Consider the following 22,326-nt stretch of genomic DNA (forward strand, 5'->3'; position numbering starts at 1 on the left):
TTTAAGCTCAGCTAAATGTTTGCTTCATCTTGGGGATGGAAGTAGAGAAAATGATTGCTGCCAAATGGAAAAAAAGCTGCCATAGACTAATAAAAGAGGCCCAACAGGAATGAAACTAAAATTATAATTAAAATTCAAAATTTATACACTTTTAACACAAATTAAACATGATAGACATAAGTGAGTTTTAATGAAAATGCATCCGATTTCACTCAAATCCTCATTAATTTTGGGCCACCATGTATTTACTCATCCGACTAAATAGCAGGTACACGGAGGAGGAGGGGGACTAATTGCCAGTGGCAAGCATAGCTTCCAGAAACGGTCATGCAGTCAAACTCAAATGGTTGTGAGTCAGAACAGCAATTTTTTGTATGAACATTTTGCATTATATAGTTCAGATATGGATGACATAGAAAGTAAACATGCTGTAATTGTGCAGGATTGGAAATGTGAAACATCAATAAGGAACTTCTGGAGAATGTATGAATGGGTTTGTTGTGCTGTGAGACTGGTTTGGAAATCTGCAAAATAGGAGAAATCTGCAATTTGACATTGATGCCAACTGTTCTTCGATATTACCAATTCTTCTCAACAAGGCTTTCATTTTCACTAGGGAAAACAGCTATTTCTAAACAGGATATTAATATTATAAAAGCAATGAGGAGTACTATCATTGAGTTGGGAGGTAACCTATGGACACTAAATTCCTTCCACAACAACTTTGATATAACTGGGCTTTATGGATTCTGGCCAAGTTACATATATCTAGTTGGAATCTACCTACATTATTAAGACCCATTTTCCTCATATTGGAGGCAGCACATTATACAGAGATGATTGCCCTCTCACTGTGTAAAGATATAATCCATCCCAAATAGAACAGACCTGAAAAAAACCATAGCAAGTTATTTAGGACCTACAACCTCTCCCCCTTTGAAACCAAAACAAGCCAAACGAAAACATGCATTATGTCCCTTCAAGCTTTAATCACCGTAAATCAATCAAAAGTCAAAAATGTGTCTACTAGAGTCTCATAATTCTCCACAAACAAGTAAATTTTCCAGAACATAGCTGGCTGCTACAATGAAACTCTTAGCAGGTGTGGATACTCAGAAAAGATCCCTTATATACCAAACTCAACACCCCAAAACTACACTTGCATAATCATAGTAAATCAACTTGAAAATCCTGTTCCCAGACCCACAAATTACTCATGCAGTTTCAGTTAACCCTAACTCCTCAGAATAAAACTTTAATAACACTAACATTAAGAGAAAAAAAATAGAAATGAGAGAAAGTTACCCCCCCCCCCACTTCAATCTCCAAGTAAAATTTCATCTACTTAAAACAAACTTTCCACCACAAATACTATTAAATATTCAAACAATACATAATCTCTCTTACTCCACAACCTCTAACCTTGCTGACACTAACAAGTTTAAGCTTAAGAATTCTAAACACCGACATAGGATACCCAACGAACAGCATAGGGTTCCCTCTGACAACCCTTTCGACAATGGCCTTTCACCTTCTGATGCCATCTACTCCAGCCTACTTCAAGAAGATCCACAACAACCAAAACTAGTAACTGTAAGAAATCAAAGGGTTCAGGCTATTACTGCTAGAAAAACTAGGAATGAAATAGGGGTCATGGCAGCCCTCTGGCTTACCATCTCCGGTCAAACCGTCTAACCCAATGGTTCTCAAGTGGGGTCCATATAAGATTTTCATGGGACCATGCAACAAAATAGTAGATTGAGAATCCACTAAGGGCCTATAGGAAAGTGGTTATACACCCGCTTTCCTATATTAAATTCTAAATAACAACAGAACGCAGAACTCTGAACTATCAATACAACAATATTTATTCATGGAGGAAATAGGTTTGGTTGCTGAGACGTTGGAACGTTGGAATGAGCTGTCCCCAGAGTTGGAATGAGCTGTCCCCAGAGTTGGAATGAGCTGTCCCCAGAGTTGGAATGCTGGAGAATGCCCATGAAAAAATTTGGCTTTGGTATTGCTGCGTTTCTTTTTCTAACATTTTACAGAGTTCAAGCTCCACAAGTGAATGTGAGAAGAAAACAAAATAGGAATTTTGAAAGAAATTTCTATAAAACAAGTTTTAATCATCGAATAGCTATGTGGGTCCACCAGAATAAAATAGTAATCAAAGGGGCTGACCAAAAGCTTCAGAGTGAATTTGGTAGATGGAAACTGAAAGAAGCCCGTTGTATATATGTATGTATACATGTCTATGTTTGTTCCCCCGCTCCACCGCTTGACAACCAGTGTTGGTGTGTTTGCGCTGCCTTAACTTAGCGTTGCGGGGTAGAGATCGATAGAATAAATACCATGCATAAAAAAGAATTACTGGGGTCGATTCATTTGACTAAAAAGAATTTAAAAAAATATCAAGGCTGTGCCCCAGTATGACCGCTGTGTAATGACAAACAGACGAAAGGTATATATGTGTGTTTGTCACCCTACACCTCTTAACAAACGGTGCTTGTTTGTTTATGTCCCTGTATTATAGCGGTTCGTCAAATACATAGAATCAATAAGTACTGGGGATGAATTGTTCGATTCAAATTGCTTCGAACCAGTAAGGCTGCTGCAGTCTAATACTACTCGCTTGCCTTGTATTTAACGAGACGCATGCGCAAACGGATATTGGCCACTTGAGACGGTGGGTCGCCAAACGAATGTCTTATTTTCGTCCAAGTTCATCGGGAAAATCGTCTGAAACAGAATGACATGGTAAAGTAATCAGATTTATCTACTGTTTTCTAATACATATTTACCTGCCATACTCTATTTATTTACTGTATTACATTCATGTGTATCATTGGGGAGGGGGGAGATTGATTGTTTAACGATCTCTGGTTTTAGGTTCAAAGATCGTCCCAAAACCTTTGCAAGCTAATTCAAGATATGGTGGAAGTGAACTGGCGACCGACTTGGATCATTTCTGAAACTCATCAAATCCATGCAAATGTTCTGAGAGTCCAAGACTTTTCTGTGCGTCAGTTTTGTGTAGATAAAGTGTTGCACAGTCCCCACTTTATTTAGTGCAGCCAGCTATAAAACCAGTGAAACAATAAAGGTGGAGACAACCAGAAACAAACAGCACTTCAGGTTTTTGCTTTTATACGAGTTTACCTTCTAAAAGTACTAACGAGAACGAAGGATCCATCACTACCAAGACTTCATGTGCTAGTTAACCCATAGCCAACCCCCTAATTAATTTCCACACTAGCGCGATCACTGATTCCTGGGACACTTATGTGACATCTGGCTACCTTGTAATTATTACCCTGGATCTTTCCTATAAATCGAACTTTCATATATATGTATGTATGTTTTTATATATATATATATATATATATATATATATATATATATATATATGTATGTATGTATATATATGTATGTATGTATATATATGTATGTATGTATATATATGTATGTATGTATATATATGTATGTATGTATATATATGTATGTATGTATATATATGTATGTATGTTTATATATATATATGTATGTATGTATATATATGTATGTATGTTTATATATATATATGTATGTATATATATGTATGTATGTTTATATTATATATATATGTATGTATATGTATGTATGTTTCTATTATATATATATATATGTATATATATGTATGTATGTTTATATTATATATATATATATGCATATATATGTATGTATGTTTATATTATATATATATATATGCATATATATGTATGTATTTATTTATTTATTTATGTGTTTCAGCCAAGTGGCTGCGGTCATGCTGGTGCACCACCGTGATTTTCACGTTCCTTGCATGGCTCTTCTCCCCACCTGACATGGTCCAATCAAGAGTTTTGATGGCACATCTGGTGTATAAGAGAATTTGACACAGCTGCCCTAAACTGCGTCTCATTACGAGCCATTGGTTCGTCTAGTATCGTGGAGAGGAAAGCGTCAAGTTTTGTCTCGAAGACCTCCGCATCCATGTCTTGCATGTCTCTCAAATGTTTTGGCAGGGCATTGAAGAGCTGAAGTCCTCTGAAACCGAGGTTGCTGCAGTATCTCGTTCTTATGTGAGATGCAGTGGACTGTACCTTTGGCACCATGCAGTGGCGACCCGTGCGGGCATTCCTGTAGTACTTGATACCAAAGTTTGGCACTAGTCCTTCCAGTATTTTCCATATGTATATTATTACATATCTCTCCCGCCTGCGCTTCAGGGAGTAGAGACCTAGTGCCTTCAGTCGCTCCCTGTAGTTCATCTGTTGGACTGTGGCGATCTTTTTTGTATAGTGCCGCTGAATTGCCTCGAGTTCTGCTGTCCGCTTAACACTGTGTGGTGACCACAACTGAGAGCAATAGTCTAGGCGGCTCAGAACAAATGTCTTCCATAGAATCAACATGACTTTTTGATCCCTTGTACGGAAAGTCCTCAGTATCCACCCCGCCAGTTGTCTGCACCTTGCTGTCAACTTGATAATGTGCATGTGAAATGATGCATCACTACACATGTTGATGCCCAGATCTCTAACTGTTTGTTGTTCTGGGATTGCAGTACCTCCAGGCCCTGTGTATGCCAGTTGGGAGGTACTTGTGGTCTTGTAGCGCAGTACTTGAAATTTTTTTGCATTGAACTGCATATTATTTTGCTCTGCCCACTCATATATTGCATTTAGGTCATTCTGCAGGCTTACAATATCATCAGGATTCTTTATTGCCTGAGATATCTTTGTGTCATCAGCATAGCTAGTGACAGTGGCTCTCCGCGTGACCGTGGGCATGTCCAGAAGGGCCACTATGAACAGTAGTGGCCCCAGAACAGTTCCCTGTGGAACACCGCTCAACATTTCTGTTTCCCTAGATAGTTCTCCATTGGCTGCAACTGTCTGACTTCTACCATTCAGGAAGTCATGCAGCCACTCTCCTAATTTACCAGCTATGCCAAGGTTTCGCAGCTTGTGACATATCAAGCCATGATCAACTTTGTCAAAGGCTTTTGCAAAGTCGAGATATATCACATCAACATTTGAATGGTCAAGTAGCTGCTTCAGGACCCAGTCATAATGCTGCAAGAGCTGCGTGAGGCAGCTTTTACCTGGACGGAAACCATGCTGGGTCTCATTCAGCAAGTCATTTTCTTCTAGGAACGCAATCAATCTCCTTCTGACAATTCGTTCAATGACTTTGCTAATATGTGAAGTCAGAGAGATGGGCCTGTAGTTTCCAGCCTCTGCTCTGCTTCCACCTTTATGGATAGGACATATGGTGCCTTCCTTCAGCTTTTTGGGAAGTTTACCATTTGCAAGGAAACTCTGGAAGAGTATCCGGAGTGGTCCTGCTAATTCTTGTTTACACGACTTTAAGAGGACAGCTGGGAAACCATCGGGGCCAGTTGCCGAATTTGAGCTCATTTCATTTATGGCAGCTATCACATCTTCCTCTTCAATGTCGATGTAGGTAATGGATGCAGTCCCCTTCTGCTGAGTGCTATTGTCAAAGAAATCAGCTGGGTTCTTTATCTGCATGTGACTCAGAGGAGAGGTGAAGACACTCTTGAATTGTGTACTGAGCACTTCACTTATCCATGTGGGATCTGCAGTCAGTGAGCCATTAGGCAGGAACAGGGGTCCTATCTTATACTGCACCGTAGCAGTCTCCTTTGCAAATCTATAGAAAGCCTTGGGGTTTGTTTTTATGCTTTCTACTGCTCTCTTTTCCTTCTCTGCTCTCTCCTTTTCATTGGAGAGTTTAATTTTGTTTTCTATTTCTAACAGTGTTAGTTTTAATTTAGCCCTTTTCCTATCCTCCAGTTCTCTATTTAACTGGTTTGAGACCTTTGTTCTGTGTCTCATAAGGATTTTCCTGTCTCTAGGAATTCTATTGGCATGTTTGCTGGTCTTTCTATATGGCACGTATTTGGTGCATATGTCTTGTATGGTTGACATAAAATGACTTAGTTTGAGGTCATTGTCTTGTATAGAAAGGCTGTCATGCCAGTTTTGATTTCGAATCTCTCTGCGAATTGACTTCCAGTCCGCCCCGTGGAAATTCAGGTTGGATATTGCTTGAGTCCTCCTGGTGGGGTGGGTGTCAGTGGGTTGTCTAGGACCATACATAGTTAATTCTATAATGTTATGATCTGAGAGAGACGTGGGCGTTATTTTCACATTATGGATTAGGCTCACATTGTTTGTGAAGCAGAGATCTAAAATATTGCTTCCCCTGGTTGGTTGGAGTATCACTTGTTCCATGAACAGCATGTTGGATAGTTCTAGCAATGATTTTGCCTGGCTTTGTTCATGCAGTGACATCCCAGAGAGGATGTGACCTTCAGGCCATTTAACATTTGGGAGGTTAAAGTCGCCTAGGAAAAGTATATTGATGTGTTGGTCCAGATTTGTCAGGACCTCTTCTATGCGTCTGAGGCTGTCCTCAAATTTACCTTCCTGCTTTGCGGTATTTGGTGGACGGTATGTTGAGCATACAACTACATCAATTTGTTTTATGTGTACTATTAAAGTATCACATACAGAGTTTGAGTGTGATAGTAGTAGTAGGGGTGTGACATCTTCTCGGATGTACATTGCAACTCCCCCATGACTTCTATCCCTTCTGTCTGTTCGGAGTACGGCATACTCTGGTATATTTATCTCCGCATCTGCTATATTAGGTGTTAGATGCGTTTCGGTAAGCACCATGCATATTGCTTGATTGCATGTTACTAGGTCTTTCAAGTATAGGAACTTGTCTTTGCCGCCTGTTCGTAATAGGCCCCGGATATTCAGTAGGAATATGGGTGTGATATCTGTGCAGGGGTTCCTGGTGTTAGCGGTGGCCATCCCTGATCCATCATCTGTGGTGGTCTTGGACAATGGTTCGTGTGGCGTTGACTCTGTACCCTCTGCATCCACGTTAACTGTTGTACCATTTTCTGGGCCAAGCTTAAAAAAGCTTGCTGCTCAGCTACTGCAGTTCGTACAGCCTCTGCATATAGCCTTTTTTTGGGAGCAGAAGGAATATACGGACTTCTCTCTTTGTGAGTCCTGTTGGTATTTGGTGGATTATGTGTACGTAGATTTAAGCTTTCTGGTCTTCCTTTTCTGCGCTCCCGCTTATTTTGTTGTAAGTGGTTATCTACCTTGTTTAGCTGGTGGTGTTTGGGATGGGCAAATTTGCAGTTTTGTCCCTTTTCCCCGTGCCAGCAGGTACCATTTAGGTAGAATTTACAGATCTGTTTCTTTTTCTTTTTCTCTGTGTGACGTGTTTGGGCTTGAAGCCTGTTTGTGTTTACCGTCTTCTTGTCTGTTCTCCTGTCTTTGTCGTTTGTGGTGCAGCGTTGACTGTATTCACCATGGTCATTGCATCCCTCATCAGTGGCTACAGCACTGGTGGCATCTGCCTTGTCTTGGTGATTCGTCTGGTCCTCCTGAGCCTGAGCACAGTGTGCAGGGTCTTCACTGTCCATTTTTGTGTCCGTGTCTCTCATAATGCCTTCTAGGAGGTCAAGGTGCGGTTTCACGAGCTCGTAGGAGCGAATGAGCTCCAGTTTCTTTCGATCAATTTGGGCCATTGACCTGTGGAAATTGTACCTATCCAGGCTTTCGGCTATTAGATGTTTATATTATATATATATATATATATGTATGTATGTTTATATTTTTATATATATATATATATGTATGTATGTTTATATTATATATATATATATATATATATATATATATATATATATATATATATATGTATGTATGTTTATATTATATATATATATGTATGTATGTTTATATTATATATATATATATATGTATGTATGTTTATATTATATATATATATATGTATATATATGTATGTATGTTTATATTATATATATATATATATGTATATATATGTATGTATGTTTATATTATATATATATATATGTATATATATGTATGTATGTTTATATTATATATATATATATGTATATATATGTATGTATGTTTATATTATATATATATATGTATATATATGTATGTATGTTTATATTATATATATATATATGTATATATATGTATGTATGTTTATATTATATATATATATATATATATATGTATGTATGTTTATATTATATATATATATATGTATATATATGTATGTATGTTTATATTATATATATATATGTATATATATGTATGTATGTTTATATTATATATATATATATGTATATATATGTATGTATGTTTATATTATATATATATATGTATATATATATATGTATGTATATATATGTATGTATATATATGTATGTTTATATATATATATGTATGTATGTTTATATATATATATATATATATATATATACATATATATATATATATATATATATGTATGTATGTTTATATATATATATATATATATATATATATATATACATATATATATATATATATATATGTATGTATGTTTATATGTATATATATATATATATATATATATATATGTATGTTTATATGTATATATATATGTATGTTTATATGTATATATATATATATATATATATATATATGTATGTTTATATGTATATATATATATATATATATATATATGTATGTTTATATGTATATATATATATATATATATATATGTATGTTTATATGTATATATATATATATATATATATATATATATATGTATGTTTATATGTATATATATATATATAGATATATATGTATGTTTATATATATATATATGTATGTTTATATGTATATATATATATATATGTATGTTTATATATATATATATGTATGTTTATATGTATATATATATATATATATATATATATATATATATGTATGTATGTATATATGTATAAATATATATATATATATATGTATATGTATGTATGTTTATATGTATAAATATATATATATATATGTATATGTATGTATGTTTATATGTGTATATATATATATGTATGTATGTTTATATGTATATATATATATATATATATATATATATATATATATATATATATGTATATGTATGTATGTTTATATGTATATATATATATATATATATATATATATATATGTATATGTATGTATGTTTATATGTATATATATATATATATATATATGTATGTTTATATGTATATATATATATATGTATATGTATGTTTATATGTATATATATATATATGTATATGTATGTTTATATGTATATATATATATATATGTATGTATGTTTATATGTATATATATATATATATATATATGTATGTATGTTTATATGTATATATATATATATATATATATATATATATATGTATGTATGTTTATATGTATATATATATATATATGTATATGTATGTTTATATGTTTATATGTATATATATATATATATGTATATGTATGTTTATATGTATATATATATATATATATATATATATATATATATATATGTATGTATGTATGTTTATATGTATAATAAAGAGAATGAATGGGAGAAAGAGAGCCTGCCATATGTCGACCCAATAGAGGGACCAGCTATCCGAGTTGATAGTACCAGGGTAGATAAAGCAATTAAGAGTATGAAGACCGGGAAAGCCCCCGGCCCATCAGGAATCACTGCAGAGATGCTCAAAATATCTGGCAGTGTTGGCTATAGCCTAGTCACCCGTATTATGAACCAGGTGATACACGAAGGAGTCATACCCAATGACTGGTGTAGCAGCATCATAGTCAACTGCTACAAAGGTAAAGGTGACGCTTTAGATACAAATAATTACAGAGGCATCAAGCTGTTAGATCAGGTTATGAAAGTTACAGAGAGGGTCATAGCCCAACTAATTAGGGAGCGAATCAATTTAGATGAGATGCAGTTTGGGTTCGTCCCAGGTAAAAGCACTACTGATGCCTTATTTCTAGTGAGACAGTTGCAGGAGAAATACCTAGCTAAGGATAAACCTCTGTACCTGGCTTTCGTTGACATGGAGAAAGCCTTTGACAGGGTCCCCCGATCCCTTATCTGGTGGTCAATGAGGAAACTTGGGATAGAAGAATGGTTAGTGAGAGCTGTGTGAGCCATGTACAGAGATGCTGCCAGTAAGGTGAGGGTTGGAAATGAGTACAGCAATGAATTCCGGGTAGAGGTAGGGGTCCACCAAGGTTCCGTCCTCAGCCCCCTCTTATTTACCATAGTCCTCCAGGCAATCACAGAGGAGTTCAAGACAGGTTGCCCCTGGGAGCTCCTCTATGCTGATGACCTTGCCCTAATTGCGGAGTCACTATCAGAACTAGAGGAGAAGTTTCAGGTGTGGAAGGAAGGTCTAGAATTGAAGGGCCTTAGAGTCAACCTAGCTAAAACCAAAATCCTAATAAGTAGGAAGGTAGATAAAACACAAACCCCTTCAGGTAGATGGCTCTGCTCAGTATGTAGAAAAGGAGTAGGTAGTAACTCTATAAGATGTACCCGGTGCAAGCTATGGACACATAAGAGGTGCAGCAACATCAAAGGCAGGTTAACTAGCAAGTTAGTTTTTGTTTGTGGCAGATGTTCAGGTGCAATAAAGACTGCAAACAAACAGGAAACAACTTCTATCTCATTCCAGGGTGAAAAACTAGAGGTAGTCGATAGCTTCCGCTATCTGGGCGACCAAGTTAGTAGTGGGGGTGGGTGCGCTGAAAGTGTAGCTGCAAGAATAAGAATAGCCTGGGCAAAGTTTAGAGAGCTCTTACCCCTGCTGGCGACAAAGGGACTCTCACTCAGAGTAAAAGGCAGACTGTATGACGCATGCGTACGAACAACCATGCTACATGGCAGTGAAACATGGGCTGTAACTGCTGAGGACATACGTAAGCTCGCAAGGAATGAAGCCAGTATGCTCCGTTGGATGTGTAATGTCAATGTGAATACCCGTCAGAGTGTAAGTATCTTGAGAGAAAAGCTGAACATTAGAAGCATCAGTTGTGGCGTGCAAGAGAGACGATTGCGCTGGTATGGACATGTGGTGAGAATGGAGGAGGATAGCTGCGTGAAAAAGTGCCACACCCTAACAGTTGAGGGAACCCGTGGAAGAGGTAGGCCCAGGAAGACCTGGGCTGAGGTGGTGAGGCAAGACCTTCGTACATTGGGCCTCACCGAGGCGATGACTACTGACCGAGACCTTTGGAAATGTGCTGTGCGTGAGAAGACCCGGCAAGCCAAGTAAGATCGTTGCCAGTGCCCCTGGACTGGTTCTTGTGCGGGTGGCACATGAGATGCACCATTTTGAGCGTGGCCGTTGCCAGTACCGCCTGACTGGCTCCTGTAGGATTTCGAGCGAGATCGTTGCCAGTGCCCCTGGACTGGCTTGTGCGGGTGGCACATAAAAGACACCATTTCGAGCGTGGCCGTTTTCGTGCGGGTGACACGTAAAAGCACCCACTACACTCTCTGAGTGGTTGGCGTTAGGAAGGGCATCCAGCTGTAGAAACTTTGCCAAATTAGATTGGAGCCTGGTGTTGCCATCCGGTTTCACCAGTCCTCAGTCAAATCGTCCAACCCATGCTAGCATGGAAAGCAGACGTTAAACGATGATGATGATGATGATGATATATATATATATATATGTATGTATGTTTATATGTATATATATATATATATATATATATACATATATATGTATGTATGTTTATATGTATATATATATATATATATGTATGTATGTTTATATGTATATATATATATATATATATATATGTATGTTTATATGTATATATATATATATATATATATGTATGTTTATATGTATATATATATATATATATATATATATATGTATGTTTATATGTATATATATATATATATATATATGTATGTTTATATGTATATATATATATATATATGTATGTTTATATGTATATATATATATATATATATATATGTATGTATGTTTATATGTATATATATATATATATATATATATATATATATGTATGTATGTTTATATGTATATATATATATATATATATATATATATATGTATGTATGTTTATATGTATATATATATATATATATATATATATGTATGTATGTTTATATGTATATATATATATATATATATATATATATATATATGTATGTATATGTATATGTATGTATGTTTATATGTATATATATATATATATCTATATGTATGTATATGTATGTATGTTTATATGTATATATATATATATATCTATATGTATGTATGTTTATATGTATATATATATATATATATGTATATGTGTGTATGTTTATATGTATATATATATATATGTATATGTGTGTATGTTTATATATATATATATGTATATGTATGTTTATATATATATATATATGTATATGTATGTATGTTTATATATATATATATATGTATATGTATGTATGTTTATATATATATATATGTATATGTATGTATGTTTATATATATATATATGTATATGTATGTATGTTTATATATATATATGTATATGTATGTATGTTTATATATATATATATATATGTATGTATGTTTATATATATATATATATATGTATATGTATGTATGTTTATATATATATATATGTATATGTATGTATGTTTATATATATATATATGTATATGTATGTATGTTTATATATATGTATGTATGTATGTTTATATATATATGTATGTATGTTTATCATCATCATCGTTTAACGTCCGCTTTCCATGCTAGCATGGGTTGGACGACTTGACTGAGGACTGGTGAAACCGGATGGCTACACCAGGCTCCAATCTAAATTTGGCAGAATTTCTACAGCTGGATGCCCTTCCTAACGCCAACCACTCAAAGAGTGTAGTTGGTGCTTTTACGTGTCACCTGCACGAAGGCCAGTCAGGCGATACTGGCAACGGCCACGCTCGAAATGGTGTCTTTTATGTGCCACCTGCACAAGCCAGTCCAGGGGCACTGGCAACGATCTCACTCGAAATCCTACAGGAGCCAGTCAGGCGGTACTGGCAACGGCCACGCTCAAAATGGTGCATCTCATGTGCCACCCGCACAAGAGCCAGTCCAGGGGCACTGGCAACGATCTTACTTGGCTTGCCGGGTCTTCTCACGCACAGCACATTTCCAAAGGTCTCGGTCAGTAGTCATCGCCTCGGTGAGACCCAATGTACGAAGGTCTTGCCTCACCACCTCAGCCCAGGTCTTCCTGGGCCTACCTCTTCCACGGGTTCCCTCAACTGTTAGGGTGTGGAACTTTTTCACGCAGCTATCCTCATCCATTCTCACCACATGTCCATACCAGCGCAATCGTCTCTCTTGCACACCACAACTGATGCTTCTAATGTTCAGCTTTTCTCTCAAGATACTTACACTCTGACGGGTATTCACATTGACATTACACATCCAACGGAGCATACTGGCTTCATTCCTTGCGAGCTTATGTATGTCCTCAGCAGTTACAGCCCATATTTCACTGCCATGTAGCATGGCTGTTCGTACGCATGCGTCATACAGTCTGCCTTTTACTCTGAGTGTGAGTCCCTTTGTCGCCAGCAGGGGTAAGAGCTCTCTAAACTTTGCCCAGGCTATTCTTATTCTAGCAGCTACACTTTCAGCGCACCCACCCCCACTACTAACTTGGTCGCCCAGATAGCGGAAGCTATCGACTACCTCTAGTTTTTCACCCTGGAATGGGATAGAAGTTGTTTCCTGTTTGTTTACAGTCTTTATTGCACCTGAACATCTGCCACAAACAAAAACTAACTTCCTAGTTAACCTGCCTTTGATGTTGCTGCACCTCTTATGTGTCCATAGCTTGCACTGGGTACATCTTATAGAGTTACTACCTACTCCTTTTCTACATACTGAGCAGGGCCATCTACCTGAAGGGGTTTGTGTTTTATCTACCTTCCTAAAGGCCCTTCAATTCTAGACCTTGCTTCCACACCTAAAACTTCTCCTCTAGTTCTGATAGTGACTCCGCAATTAGTGCAAGGTCATCAGCATAGAAGAGCTCCCAGGGGCAACCTGTCTTGAATTCCTCTGTGATCGTCTGGAGGACTATAATAAATAGGAGGGGGCTGAGGACGGAACCTTGGTGGTCCCCTACCTCTACCCGGAATTCATTACTGTACTCATTTCCAACCCTCACCTTACTGGCAGCATCTCTGTACATGGCTCGCACAGCTCTCACTAACCATTCTTCTATCCCAAGTTTCCTCATTGACCACCAGATAAGGGATCGGGAGACCCTGTCAAAGGTTTTCTCCATGTCAACGAAAGCCAGGTACAGAGGTTTATCCTTGGCTAGGTATTTCTCCTGCAGCTGTCTTACTAGAAATAAGGCATCAGTAGTGCTTTTACCTGGCACGAACCCAAACTGCATCTCATCTAAATTGATTCGCTCCCTAATTAGTTGGGCTATGACCCTCTCCATAACTTTCATAACCTGATCTAACAGCTTGATGCCTCTGTAATTATTTGTATCTAAAGTGTCACCTTTACCTTTGTAGCAGTTGACTATGGTGCTGCTACACCAGTCATTGGGTATGACTCCTTCGTGTATCACCTGGTTCGTAATACGGGTGACTAGGCTGTAGCCAACACTGCCAGATATTTTGAGCATCTCTGCAGTGATTCATGATGGGCCTGGGGCTTTCCCTGTCTTCATACTCTTAATTGCTTTATCTACCCTGGTAGTATCAACTCGGATAGCTGGTCCCTCTATTGGGTCGACATACGGCAGGCTCTCTTCCTCCCATTCATTCTCGTTATTAAGCAATCTATCGTAGTGGCATCTCCAGACCTCTTTCTTTGCATCCTCATTTAGTGCAAGCGTACCATCATCCATGCGAACACATTTCTCTCCTACGACATCACTATTTTCTCTCCTACACTGTCTTGCAACATGAAATACCTCGAGTCTTTGGTCCTCATGGCGCAGAACATTGGCAAATTTTTTCTTATCTGCTTCCCCTCTGGCTAAATAAACCTGTCGCCTAGCCTCCCTTCTGGCACATTGGTACAATTCCCTGCTACCACCGTTCTTCCAGTCCTTCCAAGCTTGTTTCTTTTGTCTAATAGCCCTGTCTACCTCCTTGTTCCACCACCACGTTACTCTGGGTCGAGAGGGGACCTTACACCACCCACAGATCTGGTCGGTGGCTTTCAACAGGTTGTCCCGCAGAAATCTCCAATTGTCTTCCACGTTGTATGATGCTATATCCCCTTCTATTTCGTTAAATGCTTCAAGTAACTTGTCTCTAAGTCTCTGTCCATTTGCAGGGTCTTTAAGCTTCCACACCCTTCTCCTCCAAGCCGGTCTAATTTTGGGCACCCATTTTGCCTTGATCCCAAAGTCGCTAACTACTAATCTTTGTTGTGGGGTACATTCTTCGCCAGGGTAGGTTTTGGCATTTATAAGCCGCCCTCTTTCCCTATTTCTGGCGAGGATGTAGTCGATTTGGCTAGAGTGTCTGCCGGAGCGGTAGGTGACTAGGTGACTGGCAGGTTTCCTGAAGTTGGTATTGCAGACCATAAGATCTGTTGCATCACAGAACTCCAGCAGTCTGGTTCCCTCCTCGTTGCGGGAACCGAAGCCATAGCCTCCAGCACGACGTCCGACATGACCATTGAAGTCTCCAGCCACAAAGAGAAGGTCCCTGTCACTCGTCGACGAGGTAGTTTGCAAGAGGGTGTCATAGAATTGGTCTTTCAGACCATCTGGTAGCCCCGGTTGAGGTGCATAGGCTGAGATGACAGTAGCTAATCTATGATGAAGCACTAGTCTAATCTTAAGTACTCTGTCACTTACTATAACGACCTCGATTACCTTATCCACCCATTTCTCCGCTAGAAGTATTCCTATGCCCCCGACCCCGTCAGTGTTCCCTGCCCAGAAAATCTTGTACCTGTGTTCTTCCTGTTTATATATATATATATATATATATATATATGTCTATATGTATATGTATGTATATATATATGTGTGTGTATAAATATATACTAGTTCTGAAACCGCCCTTTGGGCAGTGTTCCAACTAGCTCCTGTGGAGGGTACCTTTAAGGACTTTGGCCCCCACTATTGGGCAGCTTCACAGTCCTCTACCCTTGCGTAATGAAATATATTTCTGCAAATGTGCTTAGCACGGTTTCATAAATAAGTGTAGGTGTGACGTAAATGGATCAGTGGGTCCCCATTTAAGCAGCCCTTCAGGAATTGAACCTCCTTAAGACACTCCCTGAGAGTTCATGGTATATCTCCTGTGAGATAATATAGGGTCCCTTGATTACAATGCAAACTTCATTTGATTAAGGCATATTTGGGCAATTACATGAGATTCTGCTAGTTATGAAGTATATCTCGCCTGGATTTTATCCACTTCATTCTCTAAATTTGCATTTTTATTCACATATACAGCAACCCCAGCTGCTAACCGTGAACTATGAAATAACTTTTATTCAGCTTATTGAACTTTGATATGGGAAAAATTTACAACTTTCTACGTCAATGAAGCACTATTGTTTCTGAAAGTTGTCTTTTATATCTTCTACAGACTGCTTGAAGCTTACTAACTTCCTACACCTTGATCCTTTAGATACATATACACACACATAGACATCTATCTTTCATTATAAATATTTATACTTTGGATAAGTTGAGTCATTCATGTAAAAAGTTACGTTTACATTTTATGAAGATAACATTGTAAAATTTCTACTGTTGAATCCCAACTTTTTAAGTGTCCCCTATATCTTATTCTGTTTATCATTTCAGAATATCAGAGGCCATTGACAGAACAGAATTGTTAACTGCAGTCACATCATCGTTATTATCTTCTAAAGACAAAGAGAAAAGATGTACAGAACAGATATAACTTTTAACCTTGTTTTTATAAATCCATGGTGAATTTTGTTTAATCTTGTGGAAAAAGAAAATCACTTGGAAATTTATGTGAGAAATTTCACGGAGTTTCCTTGAGACATGCCAAAAGTAATACGAAAATTATACAACTGTGACGTGTGTAAAAGGTCATTTTGTAAGGCCATTACACTCACTACTCACAAATGTATTAATTCCCATCACTGTGATGTCTGTAGTAAATCATTTTCTCGTGCAGATAGTTTGGCTTCACACAAATATATTCATACTGGAGAAAAGCCACATAGCTGTGGAATCTGTGGTAAATCATTTTCTCATAAACATCATTTAGTTAGACACAACTATATTCATACAGGAGAGAAACCACATCATTGTGACATCTGTGGTAACTCATTCTCCGATGGAAGTACCTTAACTAAACACAAACGTATTCATACAGGGGAGAAACCATATCGTTGTGATATCTGTGGTATATCATTCTCTCAGATTATTCACTTAACTAGACACATAACGAGTCACACAGGAGAAAAACCATACAAATGTGATTTCTGTGATAAATCGTTCTCTCAAACATATATTTTAGATAAACATATACGGACCCATACTGGAGAAAAGCCGTTTCACTGTAACTTCTGTGGTGAATCATTTTCTCAAAACAGTCACTTAACTACGCATAAATATATTCATACAGGAGAGAAACCATATCACTGTAGTATCTGTGGTGAGGGATTTTCTCAAAAATGTTACTTAACTGGACATGAGTATGCTCACGCAGGAGAGAAACCTTATCACTGTGATCTGTGTGATGAATCATTTTCTTTAAAGGGAGATTTAACTCAGCACAGACTGACTCATGTTGGAGAAAAACCTTGTTACTGTAACATCTGTGGTAAATTGTTCTTTGATAAAAGTGTCCTCCGTAGTCACAAAGAGAATCATGAAGAGGCAAAGCGCTATCGCTGTGATATCTGTGGCAAATCATTCTTCGCAAACAGCAGCTTAACTAACCACATTCGCAGTCACACAGGAGAGAAACCGTATCAGTGTGATGTCTGTGGTAAATCATTTTCTGTCAGAAGTAATTTAAGAAAACACAAATATATTCATACTGGAGAGAAACCATATCCCTGTGATATCTGTGGTAAATCATTCTCTTTAAAGAGTAACTTAACTAGGCATAGGTATATTCATACAGGAGAGACACCATATCACTGTGATGTCTGTGGTAAGTCATTTTCTGGCGGAAGTAACTTAACTAATCATAAACGCATTCATACAGGGGAGAAACCATTTCACTGTGATATCTGTGGTAAATCATTTACCGTAGCAAGTAACTTAACTAATCACAAACGTACTCATACAGGAGACAAACCATATCACTGTGATATCTGTGGAAAATCATATTGTCAAATGAGAAACTTAACTAGACACAAATCCATTCATACAGAAGAGATGTGATATCATTGACAGGTGTAGCAAATCCTCTCACTTAACTATACAAAAGCTAGACACATGGTAAGACGGATAAATTTCCATTTACATGAAGCTTCAACAGCCCAACAACAAGTTGCATCAACATTTAGTGTTGAAATATCAGTTTCAAATTTTGGCTCAAGGCCAGCAATTTTGTGGGAGTGGTTTAAGTTGATTACTTTGGGCCCAGTGATCAACTGGTACTCTTTTTTTTTTTTTATTGACCTCAAAAGGATGAAAGTCAAAGTTGATACCAACAGCATTTGAACTCAAAGCATAAAGCCAAAATAAATTCCACCAAGCATTTTGTCTGCCATGGTAATTCTACCAGGTCACTGCTTTGAATTGCATTAATATCAAATCTCATTCTATGAAATTAATATATAACCATCAACATTCAGACTCATCATCATTAGTATCTTACGAACACGAAATATTTCCCTGTACATTCCTTTTGTGTGTATAATTTCTGAATATATAAGATATACAATATACATAGATGTAGGAGTGGTTGTGTGGTAACAAGCTTGCTTCCCAACTACAAGGTTCTGGTTCAGTTCCATTGCATAGCACCTTGGGCAGGTCTTCTACTATAGCTTCAGGCTGACCAAAGCCTTGAGTGGATTTGATAGATGGAAACTGAAAAAAACCCATTGCATATATATATATATATATATATATATATATGTGTGTGTGTGTATATTATATATATATGTGTGTATACTTTTATTAAAAATCAAAAAAAATATTCACAAACTGTTACTCAGAGTTTCATATTAATGCTTGTCAAACAGTTCTAATCACAGTTGTCCAATGAAAGTGTAATAAATGCATATTACTCTATCTTTCGTATTCGAGTACTAGTTTTTCCCCCACATTGTTTTGCATTACTCACGTATACATATACATATATATATATATATATGTGTGTGTGTGTGTGTTTGTGTCTCCTTGTCTCAATATCACATGATAGTAGTAAATAATTGTCGCTGACGTACAAGCATTGAGAACACAACTGGCCTTGGGGATACAATACTTTGCTGGGCAGCAGGAAGAACATCTGGCTGTGCAAAATCAGCCATAATAAGCTTTGTCTGACCCATGCAAGCTTGAAAATGGTGATGATGATTTTCAGGGATGCTAGGAGGTATATATTTTACTATAAGAAACTTTGCAGCATTTCATTTTAACTGCTATTTTGAATTATGGATTTTTAAGACAATAAAAAATTGTATTTAACAATGTGTTTTTTTTTTTTTTAATTTTTAAAGAATTGCTCTGTACCTTGACATTTTGTGATGATTGACAGATAGGTAAGTGGAGTGACCCCGGCTATGACACTCAGACTGCCAAAGCTGCACACACCTTCGTATTTCAATTCCTTCCCTTTGTTGATTGAAACATTCAGGAATGTACCCCTCTTGGCAACTCATTAGACACTGTCTTGCTTTGTGTAGAATTATGATAATTGGCTGTGTTTGCTTCTGTCCTGACATACTTATATGCAGATGAGACTATGTGAGTTGTATACATGTGTTTGTGTGTATTTATATATGGAGGATGAACGGCAAAATCGACTTAATTGAATTTTGAACTCAGAACATAAAGATAGACAAAATATTGCTCAGCATTTTGCTCAGCCTGCTAACAATTGTTAACTCACTGCTTTCATGGCTGGTGAAATATTGCCAAAATGTAGATAATTTTTTTTTTCCATTGGATTTCTTCTATACAGATCCAGTAAGTAAAAACAAACGATAAATTGAAATTTTGGTAATGCGAGTGGAGAGAAATCATCGCAAAGCAAGACTACATACAAAAGCTAGAGACATGGGTAAGAATGATAAATTTCCATTTACATGAAGCTTCAACAGCCCAACAAGTTGCATCAAATAAGCTGTTGTCATAAGAGCATCCAATCATTCCATCACAGGCAAAGAATACAGGTGTAGATTCTTCAGGTAAGTAACTATGCCAGTTTAAGTGGAGTAGGCATATCAATAGCCGAGAAATGGTGGGGTAACATGAAGTATCCAGAATATGTGACAGAGTTAAGCTTAGATTAGTTGTAGGTTAATCCTTTTACTACAAAAATCAGATCTACCATTTTCAAAATTTATTACCCTTAACTGTAGAAAGGGGTTTTATATAAATCTAGAAAATACCAATTCTATGTTTGATATTTAACATTTACTGGAACGATGCAGGCATGGCTGAGCAGTAAGAAGTTTGCTTCCCAGCCACATGGTTTCAGGTTCAGTCCCACTGTGTGGCACTTGGACAGGTGTCTTCTATTATAGCCTTCGGGTTGACCAAAGGTTCGTGTGTGGGTTTGGTAGATGGAACCTGAAGACGGACAGGAAATACTACGAGAGGCCAGGATGCACAAGGTGAACGGACTGTGGTGGAGCTAGCAGAAAGTGAAATGGAGGGGGATCTTTGCATCATGATCGACAAAGGGCTGACCTTCAGGAACCACATCAACGACTTCCAAGGTAGAAATACGAGAGGACACAGCCTGAAATTGGAAAGATCACACTACAGGCTCAACATTAGAAGCTGCTTTTTCAAACAGTGTGGTCGCAGCTCCATGAGTCAATGCCTTCAAGAACAGGCTTGACACACTGGAGGGAGCTTATACAAATACGTCCAAAGCTCATTAGTTAAGAGACTTCCACAGGTGAAATTCACATACATCTTGAAAAAAGTCTTTTACTCCTTCCACACAAGTAATCCAAAAGTTCATAATTAGCAGACTTCACAGGTCAAATTCGACATTCATCATCATCATCATCATCATCGTTTAACGTCCGCTTTCCATGCTAGCATGGGTTGGACGATTTGACTGAGGACTGGTGAAACCGGATGGCAACACCAGGCTCCAGTCTGATTTGGCAGAGTTTCTACAGCTGGATGCCCTTCCTAACGCCAACCACTCAGAGAGTGTAGTGGGTGCTTTTACGTGTCACCCGCACGAAAACGGCCACGCTCGAAATGGTGTCTTTTATGTGCCACCCGCACAAGCTAGTCCAGGGGCACTGGCAACGATCTCGCTCGAAAATCCTACAGGAGCCAGTCAGGCGGTACTGGCAACGGCCACGCTCAAAATGGTGCATCTCATGTGCCACCCGCACAAGAACCAGTCCAGGGGCACTGGCAACGATCTTACTTGGCTTGCCGGGTCTTCTCACGCACAGCCCATTTCCAAAGGTCTCGGTCCGTAGTCATCGCCTCGGTGAGGCCCAATGTACGAAGGTCTTGCCTCACCACCTCAGCCCAGGTCTTCCTGGGCCTACCTCTTCCACGGGTTCCCTCAACTGTTAGGGTGTGGCACTTTTTCACGCAGCTATCCTCCTCCATTCTCACCACATGTCCATACCAGCGCAATCGTCTCTCTTGCACGCCACAACTGATGCTTCTAATGTTCAGCTTTTCTCTCAAGATATATATATATCTATGGCCATTTCGGGAGTTCACCAACGCAGATTATCTACACTAACGTGCAACGTGGCGATGTATTAAGATAAACAGGAGACACGCACAGATCTTTTAAGAAAAGCTAATATAATTTAAAAGAAAAATCCATAAACGGACCAGTTCAATATTTCTAATTAAAAAAAGGCATAACTACAGGGTTTTACACCACCAGACTTTGGGAGGTCATAATTTTCAGAAAAATGAATATTTTTTAATGAAATTTTCTATGCATATAGTATTTACTATGTAGAATCCGAATATACAAAAATTTCCGGTGAAAGTGTTTTGGAATGAGGGTGGGGGACAATTTTCGGAAATTCCAACAGAGTCCACTGAAATTCTTCTTAACTTCCAGAAAAATTAATATTTTTTCGTGAAATTTTCTACAAATATACCTTGATGTATGTACATTTCGAGCATGTAGGAATTTTGAAGGAAACAACTGTTTTCTTTATGTACACCATATATATAATCCCTTATTGTTCTGTCTGAA

The 22,326-nt window shown here is 37.4% G+C and overlaps 1 protein-coding gene across 1 annotated transcript; it reads left to right on the forward strand.

The window, feature by feature from the left end:
* Positions 1-1,078: 1,078 nt before the first annotated feature.
* Positions 1,079-18,602, forward strand: LOC106875583 (uncharacterized). Its single transcript, XM_089343580.1, has 2 exons — positions 1,079-2,760; positions 16,779-18,602. Exon 2 carries the CDS (start codon positions 16,986-16,988, stop codon positions 18,339-18,341), a length of 1,356 nt encoding a protein of 451 aa, XP_089199706.1. The 5' UTR covers positions 1,079-2,760; positions 16,779-16,985; the 3' UTR covers positions 18,342-18,602.
* Positions 18,603-22,326: the final 3,724 nt, after the last annotated feature.

Source organism: Octopus bimaculoides, chromosome 27 (assembly GCF_046866305.1).
Source record: "Octopus bimaculoides isolate indiv1 chromosome 27, ASM4686630v1, whole genome shotgun sequence".
Classification (NCBI taxonomy): domain Eukaryota; kingdom Metazoa; phylum Mollusca; class Cephalopoda; order Octopoda; family Octopodidae; genus Octopus; species Octopus bimaculoides.

What these genes read in the sequence shown, in the direction of transcription:
- LOC106875583 (XM_089343580.1), top strand. Translation starts at nt 16,986, where the DNA reads ATGCCAAAAGTAATACGAAAATTATACAACTGTGACGTGTGTAAAAGG.